Source organism: Phycodurus eques, chromosome 12, assembly GCF_024500275.1.
Source record: "Phycodurus eques isolate BA_2022a chromosome 12, UOR_Pequ_1.1, whole genome shotgun sequence".
In the NCBI taxonomy this organism is placed as follows: domain Eukaryota; kingdom Metazoa; phylum Chordata; class Actinopteri; order Syngnathiformes; family Syngnathidae; genus Phycodurus; species Phycodurus eques.
Genome location: NC_084536.1, coordinates 26,010,524 through 26,034,168, shown reverse-complemented (window position 1 = coordinate 26,034,168; position 23,645 = coordinate 26,010,524). Strand labels below are relative to the sequence as shown.

Below are 23,645 nucleotides of genomic sequence, written 5' to 3'. Positions count from 1 at the left end.
CTTTCGGTTACGAGCTGTGGGTCGTAACCGAAAGGGTGACGGTAGCAACGTAGATTGATCAATAAATTAAGAGTGTCGTCTTTCGACTTAACTCCTGCTTCACCACAAAGGACCGATACAAAGTCTGCATCGCTGCAGACGCCGCTGAGTCCAACCCTCACCGGAAAGGAGTCCCTCTTACTCCCGGCAATGCGGACCAAGCCCTGACACCAGTCGTACAGGGACCGAACAACCCATATCAAGGGGTTCGGTACCCCGTACTCCCGAAGCACCCCCGACAGGACTCCCGACACGGTCGAACGCCTTGTCCAAGTCCACAAAACACATGTAGACTGACTGGGCGAACTCCCATGCACCCTCGAGGGCCCTGCCGATGGTGTAGAGCTGGTCCACAGTTCCAAGGCCAGGACGAAAACCACACTGCTCCTTCTGAATCTGAAATTCGACTTCTCGGAGGACCCGCCTCCCCAGCACCCCTGAATTGACCTTACCAGGGAGGCTGAAGCATGTGAGCCCTTGTAGTTGGAACACACCCTCCATCCCCTTTTTTAAAAAGGGAGGCCCACCACCATCTGACAATCCAGAGGCACTGTCCCCAATGTCCATGCGATGTTGCAGAGACGTGTCAACCTGGACAGCCCCACAACAACATCCAGAGCCTTTAGGAACTACAGGCAAATCTCATCCACCCCTGGGGCCTTGCCACTGAGGAGCTTTTTAACCACCAAGATGACCTCAACCCCAGAGAGCAGAGAGCCCGCCTCAGAGACCCCAGACTCTGGTTCCTCATGGGAAGGCGTGTCGGTGGAATTAAGGGGGTCTTCGAAGTATTCTCCCCACCACCTCGCAACGTCACAAGTTGAGGTCAGCAGTGCCCCACCCTCACTATACACAGTGTTGATGGTGCACTGCTTCCCCCTCCTGTGACGCCGGACGGTGGACCAGAATTTCCTCGAAGCCGTTCGGAAATCGTTCTCCATGGCCTCACCAAACTCCTCTCACGTCTGAGCTTTTGCCTCAGTGATCACCAAAGCTGAATTCCGCTTGGACACCCAGTACCCATCAGCTGCCTCAGGAGTCCCACAGGCCAAGAAGGCCCAATAGGACTCCTTCTTGAGCTTGACGGCATCTCTCGCTGCTGGTGTCCACCGACGGTTCGGGGATTGTTGCCACGACAGGCACCGACTACCTTACGGTTGTCTCTCCGGTCAGCCGCCTCTGCAATGGAGGCACGGAACATGGTCCACTCAAACGTAATGTCCCCCGCCTCCCCCAAGACGTGGGTGAAGTTCTGCCGGAGGAGGGAGTTGAAACTCCTTCTGACAGGGGATTCTCCCAGACGTTCCCAGCAGAACCTCACAATACGTTCGGGGCTGCCAGGGTTGACAGCTCCGCCCCTCTCTTCACCAGAGTGTCCAAGACATGCGGCCGCAAGTCCGATGACACGACCACAGTCGATCATCGAACTGCGACCTAGGATGTCCTGGTGCCAAGTGCACGTGTTGACACCCTTATGCTTGAACATGGTGTTCGTTATGGACAATCTATGGTGAGCACAGAAGTCCAATAACAGAACACCACTCGGGTTCTGATGGGGGGAGCCGTTCCTCCCAGTCACGTCCTTCCAGGTCTCACTGTCGTGGCCCTCATGATAATTGAAGTCCCCCAGCAGAACTATGGAGTCCTCAGCGGGAGCGCTCTCCAGCAACCCCTCCGAGGAGTTCAAAAATGGTGGGTACTCTGAACTGCTGTTTGGTGCATAGGCACAAACAACAGTCAGGACCCATCCCCCCACCCGAAGGCGGAGGGAGGTGACCCTCTCGTCCAACCGGGGTGAACCCCAATGTACAGGGGATGAGTAAAACATTTACAGAATAATTGGCTCAATTAACTTCATTGAACGCCAGCTCCTATCCCTCTCAATATCCCTCCAGGAATGCATTAAACTATTTGCTGGGCGAAAGTCAAATAGCACCAATGTTCTCAGCTAAATAAAACACCACGGCCAAACACTGCAGTAGTGGAAATGCCCCAGCATGATGCCAAAAGGTTTCGGTTCAAGTGCCAACTGCTATGAGTCTGCCTGACTAGTCCCCAAAATTATAGAACTGTATGCCAAAGTCTTTTGAAAAAGAGTTCTATTCTCAGTCTTGTTCAACAATCTATCTTCAGTTTTTCAATAGCTGCTTGGTTTTGTACCAAAGCACCAGGCCCTAAAAAACATCCCACAAATCATGATACTGTCACCCCTATACCTCACTGTGGGTCATTTTCTCAGTTGCTTGTCTTTATTTGTGCCAACATGTTTTTAGTGTCGTAAATAATTATACTAATGCTGAGAAGCCACCAATTCTCAGATCTTCTTTGTCTTCTGTCTTGTAGCTGCAATTGGTCCACCATCCAAAGTGGAACTGGCTCCTGCTGAAAACAACCTTGATGTTTATATTTCTCCTCCATTGACCAGTTCAAACCTCTCCATGAAGGCGAAACTTTCAAAATTGTACTACTACATTGTGTACTGGGAACATGGTGTAGACAAGCAGGTAGGAACTCTTTATTAAATCTTTCCCTAATCCACACAAATTTGAACAGATTAACAAAATCAAGGTCTCTAATCCTGAAGGAGGTGAAAGTAATGGACGCGTTCCGTTTCTCACCAGCCTTAGTGACCATCCCATCCATTACAGAACAGCCAGTCAAAAACCTCTGAAAACTCTTTGACTGCAGCCTGAAGGATTCTGCTTCCATCCAGAAAACCAGTAAAGCGCTTGAGTCCTGGCTGGAGAAGTCAGATCTCCCAGGGTGGTTCAAAGCCTGGATTTACCAGTATTCAATCCTACTCTGGATCTTGTACTGGCTGGTGTACACAGCGCCCATGACAACAGTGGCGGTCTTGTAGAGAAAATCAGCTGCTACTTGCTGATGGCTCGGCCTGCCTCATATCTTGAGCAGTGCAGCTCTGTGCAGCACCAGCCACCACCAAATCCTGTAACTCCCAAACATTTGTCCTGATAAGCATGGTGAGAAATCAATCTAAAGAGTTCAGGTTGTCAAGGACAAGGGAAGCCCTGCAGTGCAGAGAATCCAAGGATCCAAAAGTGGCATCAGCTGGCATTCAGGTGCAAACTGGTAGGAAGTAGCGCACTGCCAAATGCCTGCAGGTGGCTGAATCCCGTCTGAGGCAATAGGCGCTGGTAGGCCCGATGGCGACAGGGCGAACAGGCATGTATTATGCATATATTGATTTATTTTGCTTATCTTTTTCACAGCTACCATCCTGTCTGACTGCAATTTTCTATAAATATCCATCATAATCCAAAGAACCACAGCGGCAGTATGAAAAAACTCCACTGTTGCAGACTAAAACTTTTCCGCATAAAAGGGATAGAGATTCTCCATTCTGGTTAACAGCCAAACAGGACAGGTTAAAAAAAAGAGAAAATAAATTGCACTTGTAAAAATAAGAGAACACATCTTAACATCAAACGTGTGATTTATAACCTCGGCGTCGATTTAGGGCCTTGTTTTGACAGGTTGTACCTTGGGGGCATGTATGCCCTTGACCTTTGATCTTTAAGAGGTTGTGTTGATCACGTGATGTAATTAAGGAGCCCTTGTGGGGTCAGACAGTGTCATGTGCAGTCATCCCTGGACAGGAAACATGGTATAATATTGTCTCTTTTATATAAGGGTACCCTGCATCAAAGGACCCCTAGTTTGCACCTTGCTGAAGCCATGAGTAGACGTTTCACTGAATGAGATATTTTTAGGAGCTCAGGAGGAACAAGAAGATGATGTATCTGAAGAGGAAGATTGGGAGGAATACAACCCAGAGAATGATGCATCTTCAGATGAAGAAGAGGAAATCCTTCAAATCGCAACAAGAAAAAAAAAATCCTCATATGCCTTTATGATATGGCAGGAGATTAACCTGACCTGGATGTCAGGGAAGAAAAACAAGCGAAGGATGTTCCTTGAGCAGTTGGGAAAGGCTTCTGTCACCCTGTGCATTGAGAGAAGGGAGCGCCTGCTCAGAGGCCTCTGCAGCCATTGTGGAAGCTGTTCAGGGAGCTGAATCTTGTCGTGATCCACCTGAGGCTTCAGTCAAAAGAAAAAGGTGCCAGTTTTGCCCCTAGAAAAGGACTGCAAGACAAAAGCTGTGTGCTGCACATGTGAGAAATACATATGCAAAGCCCATTCTCACGTTCGCACATACTCTCCTACATGTGCTAAATAGTTGAAGAAAAAATATAATGTTCACTGGTGGTCGTCTTTTTGTAATGTGTAACAAAAAATACATGATAAAAAATTAATTAAATTGAGTTGAATTGATAACAGGATGTTTCATCATGCAAAATAGATGCTGTATTTAAAATTCAATTAAGCTGCTTTGTTTGGGGGCTTTAGTAGGATGGGTCATTTTTGACCCGTAGCCCAGGGGAATAAACAGAATTTTAAAATCGCATAAGGTTAAAACAATAAAAGTATCATGTGGCGTAATTAAGGAGCCCTCGTGTGGTCAGACAGGGTCATGCACGGTGATCCCCAGGGCATGTTGTGACATGTCAGGATATGGAACATGGTGCGTAGTATAATATTTTCTCTTGTAAAACAAAGTGTCACATGATATAAAATTTGACACTTCAAAGGGTCGTGCGGTCGTCCTCATGTTGTGACGCGTCAAGAGGGAATACGGGTTTGACTTCGGGTCAGTGGGAGGAGTTGAACACCTTTTAGAGAAAAATAATGGTACCTTGACAGGGCTCGAAGTTTACTGATTCCCGATTGCCTGTGGCAAGTCAAAAATACTCGCCAGGAAAGCTAGCAAAAGTGCGACACCGTCAAGGCAGGGTGATCGTTGATCACATGGGGGCGGGGGGTATGGCTGGAGGGCTAAGGGTACAGGTGGAGACGGGCTTCAGCAGGGAAACATGAAATGTCGGATGGATCCTGAGAGAGAGGGGGAGTTTTAACTGTACCGAGTTGGCATTGATGATTTTGGTGAAAAGGACCAATAAAGCGGAGTGTGAGCTTACGTGATTCAGTCTGGAGAGGGAGTTCATGGGAGGAGAGCCAAACCTTCTAACCCACCTTGTATTCTGGCGTGGGAGAGCGATGAAGATCTGCCATCCCTCTTGTTCCTAATTAAGAGCAAACCTGAGGTCCTACCGAACGGTTTGGACAGGTCGAAGGTGCTCCCTCACCACGGGAACTGCCACTGTTGTGTGCCTGTTCCTTAAACAAGGGAGGTTAGAAACCGGAACAGGCCATGAATGGAGACATACCTGTGGCGGAGCTGATGAGAGAGTTAAGGGCATAGTCCACCCACAGAAGGAAGGTGTTCTAGGGGGCGGGATCGCGAGCGTCAACGCAGCGAAGAGCAGATTCCAGGTTTTGGTTTGCCCGCTGGATTGGCGGTGGTAGCTGGAAGACATTGACTGGTGCGCCCACCGCCTTACAGAATTCTTTCCAGACCCGGGAGGAGAACTGAGGACCTCGGTCTGAGACAATGTCCATCGGAATGCCAAGAAATCTGAATACGTGGAGGACTCTGAGGTTAGCGGTTTCAAAAGCAGAAGGCAACTTCGGTACATAATGGACACACTTGGAGAAACGATCTATGATTGTAAGGATGATGGGGTTACCTTCAGAGCGTAGTAGGTCGGTGTCAACGTCCAGGGAAATGTGGGAACAAGGGTGGCTCGGAATGAGTAAAGAACGCAGCACACCAGGGGTTGATGTGAGGCTTTACCTCGGGCACAGGCGGAGCTGGCTAGGGCATGGGAGGAGCGTTGGAGACAAAGGAGAACACGAGGTGAGTACGATTGCGGAAAGTCAAGTACTTACAAACTAGAGTGCGAGAGTCGGCCTGTGGACCACAATAGTGTGTCAATACTCTGGCGATGGTTTCCTGGATCTGGCAGGCTTTTATGCAGGCAGTGATGAGTGCTGATTGAGGACAGGTGCACGGCCAAGGTGCTGCTGATTGTTGGGGGAGAGAGAGAGGAGGAGAGAGCGGGAAAGGCGAGCAAAAAGCACCACCCAATCTCCAAAAAAAGAGACTCCAGGGCACAACCATGATCGTAATGGCTTTCAAAAGGGATGCCATATAATATGTATGCTGTACAGTATAACATTTAATGATAATTAACTGCCTCCATCTGTCTTTCAGGTCCTGCAACCCCAAATTGTGAACAGCAATTCTAACATGGTGACTTTGCCAGACCTGAAACCTTGGACATGGTACTGTGTTCGGGTCCAGTCACGTTCTGACATTCCCAATAAGATCAGCAAATTTGATTTCCCCCATTGCATTCAGACTGAAGGTAAGTTGTGTTTTAAGTAATTGACCTCCACCCCAACCCCACATAATTCTGCATCCCAAACCATCCTTTGTCAATATTCTCTTCATGCAAACTTGACAAATGTACTGCAACTCTTGAAATTATAATAAAAATACTGTATATTTTATTTCTCATTTTAAAACTACTGTGTGGATACATATGACAGCATATACAGTATGAATATGAACATGACCTATGACAACAAAAGACCAAAGTAATAATGTGTTTCTACTTTTGAACAGGAATTATCCCTTGGTGGCAAACTAGTCTGTACTTTCTCGGCTCTTTGATGATTGGTGGTTCGACTGTGCTGCTGCTCGTGTTTATTCTCTTTAGTTGTTACAAGACCTTCAATGCAACATTCTATCCCTTGATCCAACTTCCACCATTTTTCCAAAAGGTATGGAGACACAATGCAAAACAAACTAGCATAATTTTATTATGCTAGTTTAAATAATGTTTTTTTTTTATTTTTTTTTATTGCCCCTCTGATGAATTAAATCACAAACCCACACATTTATCTTGTGATCTTTTCATGAGACACTGTAGCCATCCATCCTATTGTTTACCCTGTTCAGGTTCATGGCTGAGCTGGACCCAATCCAGATTACTTTGGGTGAAAGGCATGCGACACCCTTAACTGGTCATCAGTCTATATGTGTCCATCTTGGGTCCCAATCCCCCTGGTTTATTTAATACCTGGACACAAAGAAAGAATAAACTTGTTATATTAGTCGTCCAGGTATCTTTGTTTGAAAAACAACCACTTCTCGCCATTGCTGCAGTACCCGTGACCCAGCAAAAGTGTCATTTTTATGCATCTGTGACACCCTCGCAACAATGATCCAAACACGAATTTCACCAGAGAGCGTCTGCAAATTATTGGTCAACACAACAGCAAATGTGTCTGTGCTGCATGCATCACTCTGCCACACGTGACTGAAAAACTGATTCTGCCAACAGCGAACTTTTTAGAGAAGCTTTTATATATACATACATATATATATATATATATATATATATTTTTTTAACCTTTACTCATTCAGAAAAAGCAATTGAAAACAGATTCACATTTACATTGCCAACCTTGCTGCACACAGAAAACAAAATTAAATGAAAGCAAGTACAAATATATATTCAACAAACTGTACAATGTGATATAGTTACATATTTATATAATACATTACATAATACCATAGTATATGATGAATAAAAGGTTTATAACAGGATAAAAAAAGATGCAATTGATCCTCTTTGGACTAGCTCCTGCAGTGGGTATGGAAAGTATTCAGACCCACTTAAATTTTTCACTCTTTGCTATATTGTAGCCATTTGCTAAAATAATTTAAGTTATTTTTTTTACCTCAATGTACACACACATATATATATATATATATATATATATATATATATATGTACCCCATATTGACAGGAAAAAAACGGAATTGTTGACATTTTTGCAGATTTGTTAAAAAAAACGGAAATATCACATAGCCATAAGTATTCAGACCCTTTGCTCAGTATTTAGGAGAAGCGCCTTGTTGAGCAAATACAGCCATGATTCTTTTTGGGAATTATGCAACAAGTTTTTCACACCTGGATTTGGGGTTCCTCGGCCATTCCCCCTTGCGGATCCTCTCCAGTTCTGTCAGGTTGGATGATGAACGTTGGTGGAGAGCCATTTTCAGGTCTCTCCAGAGATGCTCAATTGGGTTTAAGTCAGGGCTTTGGCTGGGCCATTCAAGAAGAGTCACTGAGTTGTTCTGAAGCCACTCCTTCGTTATTTTAGCTGTGTGCTTAGGGTCATTGTCTTGTTGGACGGTGAACCTTCGGCCCAGTCTGAGGTCCTGAGCACTCTGGAAAAGGTTTTCGTCCAGGATATCCCTGTACTTGGCCGCATTCATCTTTCCTTCAATTACAACCAGTCGTCCTGTCCCTACAGCTGAAAAACAACCCCACAGCATGATACTTCCACCACCATGCTTCACTGTTGGGACTGTATTGGACAGGTGATGAGCAGTGCCTGGTTTTCACCACACATACCGCTTAGAATTGTGGCCAAAAAGTTTTATCTTGGTCTCATCAGACCAGAGAATCTTATTTATCACCATCTTGGATTCCTTCAGGTGTTTTTTTAGCAAACTCCACGTGGGCTTTCATGTGTCTTGCACTGAGGAGAGGCTACCGTCGGGCCACTCTGCCATAACGCCCCGACTGGTGGAGGGCTGCACTGATGGTTGACTTTCAAGAACTTTCTCCCATCTCCCAACTGCATTTCTGAAGCTCAGCCACAGTGATCTTTGGGTTCTTCTTTATCAAGGCTCTTCTCCCCCGATTGCTCAGTTTGGCCGGACGGCCAAGTCTAGGAAGGGTTCTGGTCGTCCCAAAGGTCTTCCATTTAAGGATTATGGAGGTCACTGTGCTCTTCCAAACATAGACAGTTTAGGTGAAGATTAAATTTAATCTTGTGCAGGGCTCGAAGTTAACTTTAAGTGAACACATTTTTTTTGCTTACCCGTGCCAAACTTGAGCTTGCCTTGTTCGGTAAAGTGCACTCAAATGTGTCCTAAATGTCACGGTTCGGTTTTATCATCAGAATCAGAATCATCTTTATTTTGCCAAGTATGTCCAAAAAACACACAAGGAATTTGTCTCCGGTAGTTGGAGTACGCCAACTTTTGAAGCATAAAGACATTGAGAAAAGCAGTCACTGAGCAATAAAGGGTTGCTAGTTATCTGGTAGTGCCGGTACAATTGTTTATTTTTTGATAATTGTGCAAAAAGATGCAGAGTCCTCCAGTTTGAATGACTACTATATATCAATAGTTCAGTGCAATGACCATTGTTCAAAGGGCGCCGAGACTTCAAGGAATGTATGCAGTTTAAAGCGACTAGTAGCGCGATAATCTGGGACAATGTTGATTGTGCAAAAGTTGCAGATACTCCTCAGTCAGTGTGCAAGTGGTACAGATGCTACTCTGGCATGTGTGGCCAGTAATGGTCAACAACAGATATGCAAATAGTGCAGCGTGGCGAGACTACTTCAGTGAGTGCACGAGTAATATATAATTGGCCCGACAGAAATGTGACAACAAACTCAAGACAAACAAAAATTGGAAGCATGTTGCAATGGAATTGTAGGTTAGCTGTTTAAGAAGTTGATTGCAAGAGGGAAGAAGCTGTTGGAATGTCTGCTAGTTCTAGTTTGCATTGATCGGTAGCACTTACCTGAGGGAAGGAGCTGGAAGAGCTGGTGATTAGGATGTGGATGGTCCGAGAGGATTTTGCACGCTCTTGTCTTAGTTCTGGCAGCGTGAAAGTCCTCAAGTGTCGGGAGCACCGACAAGCTTTTCAACAGTTTTGATTGTCCGTTGCAGTCGGAGTTTGTCCTTTTTTGTATCAGCACCAAACCAGACTGTGATGGAAGAACACAAGACCGCTGTGTAGAACTGCCTCAGCAGCTCCTGTGGCAGGCCGTGCTTCCTCAGAAGCCGCAGGAAGTCCATCCTCTGTTGGGCCTTTTTGAGGACGGAGTTGATGTTGATCGCCTACTTCAGGTCCTGACAGACTGTAATTCCCAGGAACTTGAAGGTTGCCTCCTGAAGTTTACGATCATTTCTACAATCTTGAGCGTGTTCAGCTCCAGGTTGTGTCGGCCGCACCACAGCTCCAGCCGGTCCACTTCCTGTCGATATGCAGAGTCGTGACCATCTTTGATGAGACCGATGACAGTGGTGTCATCTGCAAACTTTAGGAGTTTGACAGCCGTGTGCGTTGAGGTGCAGTCGTTCGTGTAGAGAGAGAAGAGCGGCGGAGAGAGGACATAACCGTGGGGTGCCCCAGTGCTGATGCTCATGGCATTAATCTCACGGTACGCTAATAATTGCGGTATTGTGGGAAAGCTCTCGGTATTGCAGTAAGGTTGACGGTACAGGTGAGGTGAAAGCAGGAATACTGAAAAACCTCTGTTTTTCTTGCTCGCGGAATCCTCAATAGGCTTTCGTAGTTTCTGTGCGTTTCACCACAGTTGTTTTCTGAAAAAGACATCTTCACATCATATTACCCTACACGTCTATCCCCATCCATCCAATAATTACATTCGTATACAGTACCTCTAAAACGCTATTATTGCTGGAGCAATAATCATGCTATGGGCACAATAACAAAACTGTCCACTAAGAAATTGTCTCTTGACTAATTTACCAGAATTTGTCATATTTTTTTTAAGTAATAACATTCGAAATTGCTGCTATTCTCTCACTGGTTGTGGACAAATAATACATAGACGGTCAACAGTTTCGCAGTTCCAAAGTCATCACTTGGCTCTTGTAACGGATAGACTGTTCCTTCCAAGTTTGCTTTAATTGGTATATAGTGTAGAAAGCCATTTAATAATTAGTTTTATAAAAAAAAAAAAAAAACATCAATACATCCTTACAAATACCTCTAAACACAACCTCATATTACCAGCTACACAGTGAGAAAGTTCCCATTAGCTACATAATATTTCTGAGAGTTATCTATCTTTCCCACATACGTATAGACGATACACTCACACAGATTGTCCCACATTCACTAAAAACAGTGATACGCTGATCATGAATATGTCACACGCAACTTTTGTTTCATGGAATCTAAATGGCATTTGTTCACAGGCAAAAATAATTAAGATTATGAATTATATCACCAAATTAAAAATGTATCTTTTTTTTTTTCCAAACAAGAAACCCATTTATCTCAATCTGAGGATTATTAGCTTTCCGACTAAAATTTCAGTCATACTAATTCATAATAGACTACTTTTAACACTAAAGAGCACAATAATTACTACAGAAGGCCGATACATGATTGTTCAGACAAATGTATTTAACAAAAATTATACACATTAGTTAATGCAGTGGTTCCCAAACTTTTTCTGCTGGGACCCCCTTTGGTTTATAGAAATCCCCCCTTCCCAAACACAACAAAACATAAAAAACAGGACATACATACACATTTTATTTTCAGAGTCCATTGCAGTTGATTTCACACGTAGTAATAATTACAATGTGTGAGTTAAACTGCATAGGACTTATTACAGTGCAATTAATTCAAACTTTGTTTTTTGAAAAAAATAGTGAACTGCTGTAAACTGCAGGTTGTAATAAGTTTAACTCTTTTGAAGCACCTTAACTGTGTAATTACGTTCAGTGTAACAGATTTCTTTTTTTTATATTCCACATTGCTATTAATGTCATGTTTTTATTCATTAATTCGTCCCGCACCCCTCCCTGCAATTGCTCAGCACCCCCCACTTTGGGAACCAAAGAGTTAATGTATACGGCCCTAAAATTGACGATCCAGCTTTTATTCACATACTTTTTTCCCCATCTGACTTATTTGTCAGCTAATTCAACAGTTACTACAGGTGGCGACTTAAATATAGCACTTAATCGAACCATAGACCCCTCCAATTCAAAAAGTAAACTATCAAAGTCCTCGCAAATATGAGATGAATATATGCATGATTTTAGACTCGCCAACGTGGAGAATAAAAATCACACAAAAGGGAAAACACTTTCTTTTCTTCAGTGCACAAATCCTTCTCTAAAATGGGCTACTTTCTTACAAATAACAAAACTGCTCAAAACAGTACTTCCAAAATACACCCAATAATAATCGGCGATCATGCTCGAATTTATCACTGCCTCAAACTTGAATCAAACATGAAAACTTCTCTTGTTCTACTGGTTAGTTTTTGCATGTCCTCACCGGGCGTCCCTCTTGTCCACAAATAAGGCCAAAGAGGAAAAGAACCACCTGGAGAGGGCACTCCACCCTTTTCCGACTGTGGACCATGGTCTCAAATTTAGAGGTGGTGATTGTCATCCCAGCCGCTTCACACTCTGCTATGAACCGCTCCAGTGAGAGTTGGGGATCACAGCTTGATGAAGTCAACAGAACCACATCATCTGCAAAAAACAGAGATACAATACTGAGGTGAGAAAACGGACCCCCTCTACTCCTCGGCTGCGCCTAATAATTTTGTCCGTTAGTTATGAACCTAATCTGTGACAAAGGACAGCCTTGGCGGAGTACAACCCTCACTGGAAACGAGTCCGACTTACTGCCAGCAATGCGGGCCAAACTCTGACACTGGTCGTACAGGGACCGAACATCCTGTATCAGGTGGTTCGGTACCCCATACTCCCGAAGCATCTCCCACAGGACTCCCCGAGGGACACGGTCAAACGCCTTCTCCAAGTCCACAAAACACATGTAGACTGGCTGGGCGAACTCCCATGCACCCTTGAGGACCATGCCAAGGGTGTACAGCTGGTCCCCTGTTCCACGGCCAGGACGAAAACCACACTACTCCTCCTGAATCTGAGGTTCGACTTTCCGACGGACCTTCCTCTCCAGCACCCCTGATTAGACCTTACCAGGAAGGCTGAGGAGTGTGATCCCCCTGTAGTTGGAACACACCCTCAGGGCCCCCTTCTTAAAAAGGGGGAGCCACCACCCCAATCTGCCAATCCACAGGCACTAGACCTGACGTCCAGGTGATGATAAACCTAGGACAACCCCACAACGTCCAGAGCCTTCATAGTTTCCTTGAAGCAGTCTGGAAGTCGTTCTCCATGGCCTCACCAAACTCCTCCCAGGCCAGAGTCTTTGCCACAGTGACCGCCAAAGCTTCAGTCTGCTTGGCCAGCCGGTACCCATCAGCTGCCTCAGAAGTCCCAGAGGGCAAAAAGATCTGATAGGACTTTCTTTAGCTTGACGGCATCCCTCACCGCTGGTGTCCACCTACGGGTTCGGGGATTGCCGATACGACAGGCACCTCATCGGCCACCTCAGCAATTGAGGCGCGGAACATGGTCCACTCGGACTCAATGTCCCCCGCCTCCCTCGGGAGGTGGATGAAGTTCTGCCGGAGGTCGGAATTGAAACTCCTTCTGACAGGGCATTCTGGCAGACATTCCCAGAAAACAAACCCTCACAATACGTTTGGGCCTGCCAGGTCGGACAGCCATCTTCCCCCACCATCTGAGTCAACTCACCATCAGGTTGTGATCAGTTGAGAGCTCCGCCCCACTCTTCACCCGAGTGTCCAAGACATGCAGCCGCAAGTCTGATGACCCGAGCACAGAGTCGATCATCGAACTGCGACCACGGATGTCCTGGTGCCAAGTGCACGTGTGGACACCCTTATGCTTGAACATGGTGTTCGTTATGGACAATCCATGATGAGCACAGAAGTCCAATAACAGAACACCACTCAGGTTCTGATCGGGGGGCCCGTTCCTCCCAATCACCCCCTTCCAGGTCCCACTGTCATTGCCCATGTTACCATTGAAGTCCCCCAGCAGAACGATGGAGTCCACAGCGGGAGTGCTATCCAGCACCCCCTCCAAGGACTCCAAAAGGGGTGGGAACTCTGAACTGCTGTTTGGTGCATAGGCACAAACAACAGTCAGAAATCGTCCCCACACCCAAAGGCGAAGGGAGGCTACCCTCTCGTCCACCTGATGTGTCTTCCCTCACGACATCCATCAACCTCTTTGGTCTTCCTCTAGCTCTCTTGCCTGGCAGCTCCATCCTCATCATCCTTCTACCAATATACTCACTCTCTCCCCTCTGGATGTGTCCAAACCATCAAAGTCTGCTCTCTCTAACTTTATCTCCAAAACATCGAACCTTGGCTGTCCCTCTGAGCTCATTTCAAATTTTATCCAACCTGGTCACTCCGAGAGCGAACCTCAACATCTTAATTTCCGCCACCTTCAGCACTGCTTCCTGTTGTCTCTTAAGTGCCATAGTCTCTAATTCCGTACATCATGGCTGGCCTCACCACTGTTTTATAAACTTTGCCCTTCATCCTAGCAGAGACTCTTCTGTCACATAACACACCTGACACCTTCCTCCACCCATTCCAACCTGCTTGGACCTGTTTCTTCACTTCCTGACCACACTCACCATTGCTCTGGACTGCTTGACCCCTAGTATGTGAAGTCCCTCCACCCTTTCTGTCTCTTCTCCCTGTAGCCTCACTCTTCCCCCACCACCCCTCTCATTCATGCACATATATTCCGTTTTACTTCGGCTAATCTTCATTCCTCTGCTTTCCAGTGGATGCCTCCATCATTCTAACTGTTCCTCCACCTGCTCCCTGCTTTTACTGCAGATCACAATGTCATCTGCAAACATCATGGTCCACGGGGATTCCAGTCTAACCTCATCTGTCAGCCTAGCCATCACCACTGCAAACAGGAAGGGGCTCAGGGCTTAAATTCCTCTGTCACACCTACAGCGCACCTCACCACTGTTCTACTGCCCTCGAACATGTCCCGTATTATTTGACCATACTTCTCTGCCTCTCTTCTTAATCTTCCTCCCCACCACCAGAGTCATTTTGCACACCACCATCCTATGCTGTCTAGCCACACTCTCCCCTACCACTACCTTACAGTCGGTAACCTCCTTCAGATTACATCGTCTGCACAAGATGTAATCTACCTGTGTGCTTCTACCTCCGCTCTTGTAGGTCACCATATGTTCCTGCCTCTTCTGGAAAAAAGTGTTCACTTCACCCATTTGCATCCTTGTTGCAAAGTCTACCACCATCTGTCCCTCTAAGTTCCTTTCCTGGATGCCGTTCTTACCCATCACTTCTTCATCACCCCTATTTCCTTCACCAACATGTATTACAATCTGCACCAATTACGACTCCCTCTCTGTCTGGGATGCTCAGAACTACTTCGTCTAGCTCCTTCCAGAATTTCTCTTTCACCTCTAGGTCACATCCTACCTGTGGGGCATAGCCACTAATCACATTACACATAACACCCTCAATTTCAAGTTTCAGCCTCATCACTCGATCTGATACTCTTTTCACCTCCAAGACATTCTTAGCCAACTCTTCTTTTAAAATAACACTGACTCCATTTCTCTTCCCATCTACGCCATGGTAAAATAATTTAAACCTTGCCCTTAAACTTCTGGCCTTACTGCCTTTCCATCTGGTCTCCTGGACACACTCTATATCAACCTTTCTCCGAATCATCATGTCAACCAACTCCCAAGATTTTCCTGTCATAGTCCCAAAATTCAAAGTCCCCACATTCAGTTCTAGGCTTTGTGTTTTCCTCTTCTCTTTGTGCCGAAGAACCCGCTTTCCACCTCTTCTTCGTCTTCGACCCACAGTAGCAGAACTTCCACCGGTGCCCGGGTTAACAACATCCGCCACCGGCGCCATTAACCTAATTGCGCCGGTGGCGGATGATGTTGATCCGGTATGGAATTCTTTGGATGAACACTCATATTTGTTTCTCAAAGTTTTAAGACTGATGCCTTTCCTGACGCAACCCTCTGCATTTATCCGGGCTTGGGAACGGCCTACAGTTTGCACTGGCTTGTGCCCCCCATAGGGCTGCATTCCAGGTGTAGCGTATAATGGTGTTAAAAATAAAACAGAATTCATGTGTTCAGGGGTCAGAGGATAGATAACACCTGCGTTTCAATTTAAATGGGAGGATGTGGTCACTAAAAATGTTAAGTTCGCATTTTCAATGTGGCACCACGTCCTTGATTAGCTAACAGCAGGGCAAAATGACGAAAAAACTTGGTGGATCAGTCTTTCTGAATGGGTTGCCACAATTATGTAAAATTACTTCTCGATTGCAGAGGTCAGTATCCTTGACTCAAACACACACAGGACACAATAGAATCCTTGATATGTGGAACATTTATTGTCTAAACTTCAGGGAAAATGGGCACAAATGCGAAGGGAATTAACTGTATGATAAAAGACAAGAATAACAAAGCAGCAGGATACAGAGTGAATGGCCTGTGAGATGAGCATGAATGAACTCATGAGTGTTTAGAAAGAATAAAGTTGGCACCCGTAAGATTGTTAAACAAAACCCAAGCTAGTTAGTGGATCACGTGATCACCGAATTGGAGGCATTCTTTCTCGTTTCCCGACATTTGAATATTATCGTTGTTTGTTTTTACACTTTTATCTTGATATAAATTATAATTTTTATGTGTAATATGTTTTCGTTAAATCAATAAGTTAGTAATTCTTCCTAATATTTGAGTCCAATTTTGAAAATTGTGCATAAAGTTACAGTGGCTTCCAATAATATTTGATATACTTTTTAGGATTAAAACCACTGTGTCATTTTAACACTTGCGCCAACTGTGCAACTGTATGTTAATGTTAGTCGTGATGGCTAAGTGTTTTTTTGGTGGTATTTGGTTAAAAAAGTTTGAGAATTTTAGTTTTTCTTTTTTGTTTTTTTAACCTGTCCTGTTCAGCTGCATGGCCATGCAGAATGGTGGATCTATATGCCTTTTGTGGCGGAACAGTTTTGCTGTGCAACACGGGAGTTTGAAATACTCCCTTTGCTTATTTTTCTTTTTCTTTTTCTGATGTTTATTGAAAATGCAGCCGGACAGAAAATGATTTTAGGGGCCAGACGGACAGAACGGCAAGGTGAATAGGGATGCAAACCACAGCAGAACAATGGTGAGACAGTTCAGATATTTGACCACAAGTAACGTTACAACAGTCAAATCGTGTTCTTATTTGTGGATGTGGGTGGGGGCGGGACACCCGGTGAGGACAGGCAACAACTAACCAATAGAACAAGATGCGAAAGGACAGAAACGAGCAGGACAGGGTAGTATGTGGGAAATGAGCAAGGCAGTGCTACTGATGAGTGGTGTGGTGGGATGCTTTGATAGTGTCTAAACACCTATAAGAACCTGTGAGTTGACATCTTTATATAACCTGTGTTATTATTTGTGGTCCCAGCGCAAACAAAGCCTGTGGTGTGTCTACGGAACTGAGTAGTGAATGAGCACCATATCATGCGCATGTTAGTCAACTGGCGCTGAGCCGGCACACCCGCAAGGGTGTCCAGTCCCAAAGGGAAGGGCATGGGTACCAGACCACCGCCCCCCACGCCCATGAACGAGAGTTGTTAAATAAAGATCTTTGGGGAAAAAATACCAATCATGTCCGTTATGTGCATTTGTCTTTGCAGAGTCATCTTGACGGCCTTGGATCTGATATTCCATGTCTCCTGTCCATGGAATCTGAAGCTGAAGGCTTTTGTGATAAAGTCACAATATGTGCAAAGCCCATGGAATGTCACTCTCCTTCTTCAAAGGTTCCACCGATGTCCCCTTTATGTTTGGAAGCAGCGAGCAGGTCAACTTATATTCACTTTGCATTGTTTTTTAGTAATTATCTTGAAGGGTTGATTACAGTGTTAATGTTACTGGCTACACAAACACGCAATCAGATCAAATGAAGGTTGAACGGCTGTGATTTCTATTTTATTATCACTGTAATAGATCCTTCTCTAAACTCATGGGCCAAGAACGGGTTTGTGACAACAATTTAGCATCAACCCGGATAGCAGAACAAGGCTTTTTGAATAAGGTTTTGTTTTTTTTGCCAAAAGGCACCTTAAGGAGTCTCAGACCTGCAGGAAAAAAACCAGCTCTCTGCTCTGATGAAACCGAAATAGAACTTTTTGGCCTGAATTGCAAGCGCCATATTTGGAGAAGAACAGGCACTGCTCATCACCTGGTTAACACCATCCCTACTGTGAAGCATGGTGGTGGCAGTATCATGCTGTGGGGCTGTTTTTCTGCTGCAGGAACTGGGCGACTAGTCCGCATAGAGGGTAAGATGACAGCTGCCAGATATAGAGAAATTCTTTGAGAACTTGCTCCAGAGTGCTCTGCAACTCAGACTAGGGTGTCGATTCACCTTCCAACACGACAATGACTCAAAGCACACAGCCAAGATAACAAAGGAGTAGCTTCAGAAACGGCCTGTGAATGTCCTTGTGTGGCCCAGCCAGAGCCCAAACTTGAATCCAATCGAACATCTCTGGAAAGAGCCCAAAATGGCTGTCCACCGACGCTGCCCATCCAAACCTGACTGAGCTTGCAAGGATCTGTAGAGAAGAATGGGAGAAAATGTTCCAAAACAGGTGTACCAAGCTGAGAGATTTTCAGAGATTTTTCGAACCAGTCTCATCCGATCCGATACTCGGACCGATTTCCGATCTCAAAGATCAACTGAAGAGCAGAAAGTAGCTACTCATTTTCTGGCAGTACTTTTACTGTTTTACGATTTTTAGGTTTTATTCAGAAAAATGTAAATGTTTTTCTTTTTCCGCTTACTAATGTGCCAAATAGTGTTGTTTTAAAAAAGATTGTGTTCAATGGAAAAAGTTATTTACCCAAACATTTAAAAAAGAAAAAAATGTTTTCGAGCTGTATTGGCAATACCGTGAAACAGCGATATTTTTGCTCAAGGTTATCATACTGTGATAATGGGCCATTCCTCCCTGCACTGTTTTCGGCTTGGTGGTTTGAAAGTAAATTGCACTTCGCAATTGTAAGGGATCTCGAGGGTTTAAATAAGTAATGTACACAACACATCAATATGACCAGAACAAAACATTTGTGAATTACAGAGGTTGAAATTAAGATATTTGTTCTGAGAAAAATGTCTCCTGAACTGCTGTGATGATACCTTGATGTCACTTACAGAAATGACGCGGGTTTTGTTCTGTTTTGCTTCCAGTGGTCGGAACAGTCATCAGGACAGAAGGCGAATTAGAGATTCTGGAGTTAACGCCACAGAAGGCAGGAAATGCCAGCAACAGCAGCAGCAGCAGCTAAACAACAGTCAGTCCTCCTCCGATGACTTCGATCTGGTGAAAATGCACAATTTGACTCCAGGGCACAATAGTCAGTTTGGGATTACAGTTGAGGGTGTTATAGACCTTTGTGTCTGAAGATGTGCAAAGGAACCTCTGAGGTGGGGGAAAAAAAAAAAAGAAATCGCAACAATGGCGCATTTTCTCACAAAAACGTTGTCGTACTCCAGCGCATACAACTTAAGAGGGTCCCCTTTATTAAGATTCAGGTGTGTTTAGGATTTTCGGAAAAATTTAAAATGTGTTTTTTTTTCTAGTTGTCCTTCTTCCATCAAGGGCAGAGTATTAAATCATATCAAAAAAACTTTTTCAAGGTCAGATTTAGAAATATTTTTCAATTCATCTGATGGCTCTAGAACAGTGATTTCCAACCTTTATGGAGCCAAGGCACATATTTTACAATTGAAAAATGTCACAAAAAGTAGATGCGCAGTCATTACTGTATGTACTTCCTGCCATCTAATAGAAGAGCATATCTTTGTTCTGTCTGTCACTATGCCTCACTGGAATAAATAGATGAATAAAGATACATTATTTGTTGGAAATAAATAATTTTTTTGAGTAAAATTTGATAATTTCCCACGGCACACCCGAAGAGCGCTCACGGCACACTAATGTGCCCCCGGCACACTGGTTGGGAATCACTGCTCTAGAACCCCGTTGCAAACCATAACTGCCATTTTGAGATAATTATATAGCAGTTATACTGCAGTTTAATCAATTAATGTACAGTAACTCAGAATATGTCGTCTAGAATTTTCAATCTAGCGTCCTCCCGTATTCAGCTATCGTCGGCTATGGCACAACATAAGGCAGTCCCTCCGTTTATTCGGCATTAGCGCACACACACTGACACATCTTTGTTCGGTGTATTGCCGCATATTTTGCTATTTCACTGTTTATACATATATATATATATATATATATATATATATATATATATATATATATGTGTGTGTGTGTGTGTGTGTGTTTGTGTATTCAGTCCTGCTCACCATTGCTGGCACACATGAAGTTTCAGTACTAAATGAAAAAAATTCTATAGAAAACTTGTTTGATACAAAAGAGCAAGTGATGATAATTTATGGACAGATGAAACAAAAATAGAGCTTTTCAGCAAAACACAGTGTCTTTACAGATGGCACCATTAAGCCTTTAAGGAAAAGAACACCCTGCAAACAATCAAGCACGGTGGAGGATACACAGGGCTGTGGGGCTGCTTTGCTACATCTGGTACTGGAGCCCTTGACTGCGTCACAGGTATCATGAAATCAGAAAATTATTAAAAGATTTTAGAGCGAAATGTCTTCGCCAGTGCAAGAAAACTTCAAAGATCATAGGTCCTCCAGCAAGACAAAGACCCAAAATGCACACTGAAAGCTCAAAGGAATGGTTTCAAAAGAAAAATGGACTGTTTTAAAATGGCACGCAATGAGTCCTGATCTCAATCCAATTGAAAGTCTTTGGGGGGAGCTGAAATCTGCAATTGGGGAACAGAACCATGCATATGTTCAAGAGAAGATTGCAAAGAAAGAGTGGGAGAAAATACCAGCGGAGAAGTGCAGAGAAGAGCTTATACCGGTAGATGGATGCAAGAAACGTTTGAAAGCTGTCATCACTGCCAAAGGGTGTGCAACCGAATATTGAGGGGTGCCAATAATGGTGAGCGGGCCTGACACACCAGTCTGTATTTGTAATCCGCTCTGAGGGATATTGTGACATCCTTTCTCCAGCTCCTCCGCCGCATTGATCCACAAGTGACCACCTATTCAATGTCACTTGTGCAGCTGTTAAAAGTAGGAAAGCTTCTGACCTCCTGATTGGCTACAATTCTACTTTTGAGTGGGTTCCTGTGTTGAGAAATCCTCATCCTCCTCGTATTCCAAAACGTAGCTCCCCATTCAGAGAGAGTGTAGCGTGATATTGAATGACAAGCATTACATCATTTCCGGTAGCCCTGATTGGATAGAGAGTAACTACACCCAAGATGTACCGCATCCACTCCTTGAAGTCTCGGCGCCCTTTGCACAATGGTCATTGCACCGGACTATTGCAATATTAGTCATTCGAACTGCTCTAAGTGCTGGAGGACTCTGCATCGTTTTGCACAATTGTTTTTTGTCAATGTCTTTATGTCTCCAAAGTGTTCTGTAAATTGACTGTCTGTTGTACTAGAGCGGCTCCAACTACCGGAGACAAATACCTTGTGTGTTTTGGACAGACTTGGCAAATAAAGATGATTCTGATGTCTCACAATTGGGAACCTTCAGCAGCGTCAATAAAACCTCATTTTTAGCCAATTTATGTTTGATAACTTGCTGTAAATTACATTACCAAACATGTAAATATGAAGTTTAACCGACCACATAAAATCATTGAACCCTGACCTTTAATAGGAGTTGCAAGCCAGAAGTAATAATGACCGTTCACTTCACTTTTTTACATGACATGAGGAGCAGGCATTACATCGGTTGCATCAATTCTTTCATCAGTTCTGTCACTTTAAGTCGACATCTTATCGTCCCAACTCATAAATAGTAGCTGTTACACATTTGTTGACAAGGAAAGTGACTGATTAACCCAAATAAAGACAGTAAGTGGATTCAGTTTTTTTAATTTATATTCCTATTGTACAAGTCCCGTTGTCTGCAGTGAACATAAAAGGCATCTCGGGACCATTTTGTTAAAAGTGCAACCAAACAGGAGAGAAAATTGTCACATTGACACGTCACGGAGAAATCTTGTTAACAAGCCGGACAATAAATAAATGATTAGAAATTGTCCAAGTCTATGAAATCAGGCTTCAAAATCATGAAAAATAAGGGCCGTCTCTCAGGTCTCAAACGCTGTGGGTGTGTCTCTGAGAGCTCGGAAAATCCCGCCTCTCCTGTCACTCAAATACACGGACCTTTCTTCTCTCTCGGCTCCTTTCCAGCAACGGAGATATCAGACGCTTTCACAGGAAAACTTAGCAAAGCAAATTTATTTATATAGAACATTTCATACACAAAGTAAGTCAATGTGCTTTACATGATTAAAAGCATTTAAAAACAAAGGGGGAAAAAACGTTTCTAAACATTTAAAACGGAGAGAAAAAACTACAATTAAAACTGCGTACAGTGCAAGAAATATCATTTTAAAAGTGGAAAATGCACAAAGAAGCATGGGAAAAAAGAAGAGTTTTTAACCAGGACTTAAAACATGCAGACTTGGGACTGACGTCACTTCTGTTGGCAACTTTTTTCATTTGTGTGCAGCATAATAGCTAAATGCTGATTCGCCATGTTTGCTTTGAACTCTGTGCTCCACTATTTGACCCGAGTCTGTCGATCTCGGAGCCCAACTGGGTTTATATTCCATTAGCATTTCATTCATGTATTCAGGACCTAAACCGTTTCGAGATTTATAAGACCAGTAGCAGAACTTAAAAATCTATTCTAAAGCTGACTGGAAGCCAGTGTAAAGACTTTAGAATTGGAGTAATATGCTCTGACCTCTTTGTTCTGGTCAGAACCCGAGCTGCAGCATTCTGAATGAGCTGCAGCTTTTTAATGCTCTTTTTAGGGAGTCCTGTCAGAAGACCATTACAATAGTCAAGTCTACTTGAGATAAAAGCATGGATGAGCTTCTCCTGGTCTACTTGACACATGCAAGCCTTCACTGTGGATATATGTTCTTCAGATGGAAGAAGGCAGTTTTAGTAATTGATTTGATGTGACTGTTGAAGCTCAGGTCGGAATCTATCAGAACACCAAGGTTTCGGACTTAGTCTTTGGTTTTTAAAGAGAGTCACTCCAGGTATTTACTAACAGCAATCCTGTTTTCTTTATTGCCAAAAATAATTATTGTGGTTTAATTGAAGAAAATTTTTGGCTCATCCAGTTATTTATGTGTTTTAGACTGTGACACAACACCTCAATTGAACTGTAGTCATCTGGAGACACCGCTAGATATAACTGTCATCTGCATAGCTATGATAGTCAAAATTAAAGTTCTGAAGAATTTGACCCAAGGGTAGCATAAACAGGCTGAACAATTTTATTTTTTCATTAAAATAAGCAAGTTGCATTTATCAGCTGTTAGGCATTCTGGTGCTATCTGATTCAGAGGGGTTGTGAGCTTGTCAACCACAGCAAACAGAGTGCGAGTATTGTTGAAGTTCTTACTGATGATTTCAGGAAAGTGTTGCTGTCTCGCCCTGACTAACGCTTGGTTAAAATTACAAAGACTTTGTCTGTAGAGGTCGTAGTCAATTCGGAGTTTAGTTTTTCTCCACTTACATTCTGCTTTCCTACACTTTGATTTAGAGGTCTTTACCATCATTGTGCTCCTCCACGGCGTTCTAGGTCCGCCTCAAGATTGTCTTAGTTTTAATAGGAGCGACAGCATTCATGACATTTGAGATTTTACAGGTGAAATTATCCAAAGGTTCATCAACTGTCTCAGCATTCACAGTTTGTGGCACAGCAACGGTCTCCATAAACTTAGAGGCGGTGCTGTCATTTATTTACCTTTTCTTTATAGACATAGAGGTTGTCTGAACTTTTGGAAGAATCTGTAATTCAAAGAATAC

At 43.9% G+C, this 23,645-nt stretch overlaps 1 protein-coding gene across 3 annotated transcripts in view; it reads left to right on the top strand.

Annotated features, from left to right (window-relative positions):
- The window catches only part of LOC133411098 (interferon alpha/beta receptor 1b-like), a 57,017-nt gene extending 35,678 nt beyond the window's left edge, over positions 1 to 21,339 (top strand). For all 3 annotated transcript variants that reach the window (XM_061692994.1, XM_061692993.1, XM_061692995.1), the window contains exons 8-12: positions 2,383 to 2,543; positions 6,173 to 6,326; positions 6,587 to 6,744; positions 17,378 to 17,544; positions 18,937 to 21,339. In XM_061692994.1, coding sequence (XP_061548978.1) covers positions 2,383 to 2,543; positions 6,173 to 6,326; positions 6,587 to 6,744; positions 17,378 to 17,544; positions 18,937 to 19,150 — 854 coding nt within the window. In that variant the 3' untranslated portion in view covers positions 19,151 to 21,339. The remainder of the gene's footprint in view (positions 1 to 2,382; positions 2,544 to 6,172; positions 6,327 to 6,586; positions 6,745 to 17,377; positions 17,545 to 18,936) is intronic.
- Positions 21,340 to 23,645: the final 2,306 nt, after the last annotated feature.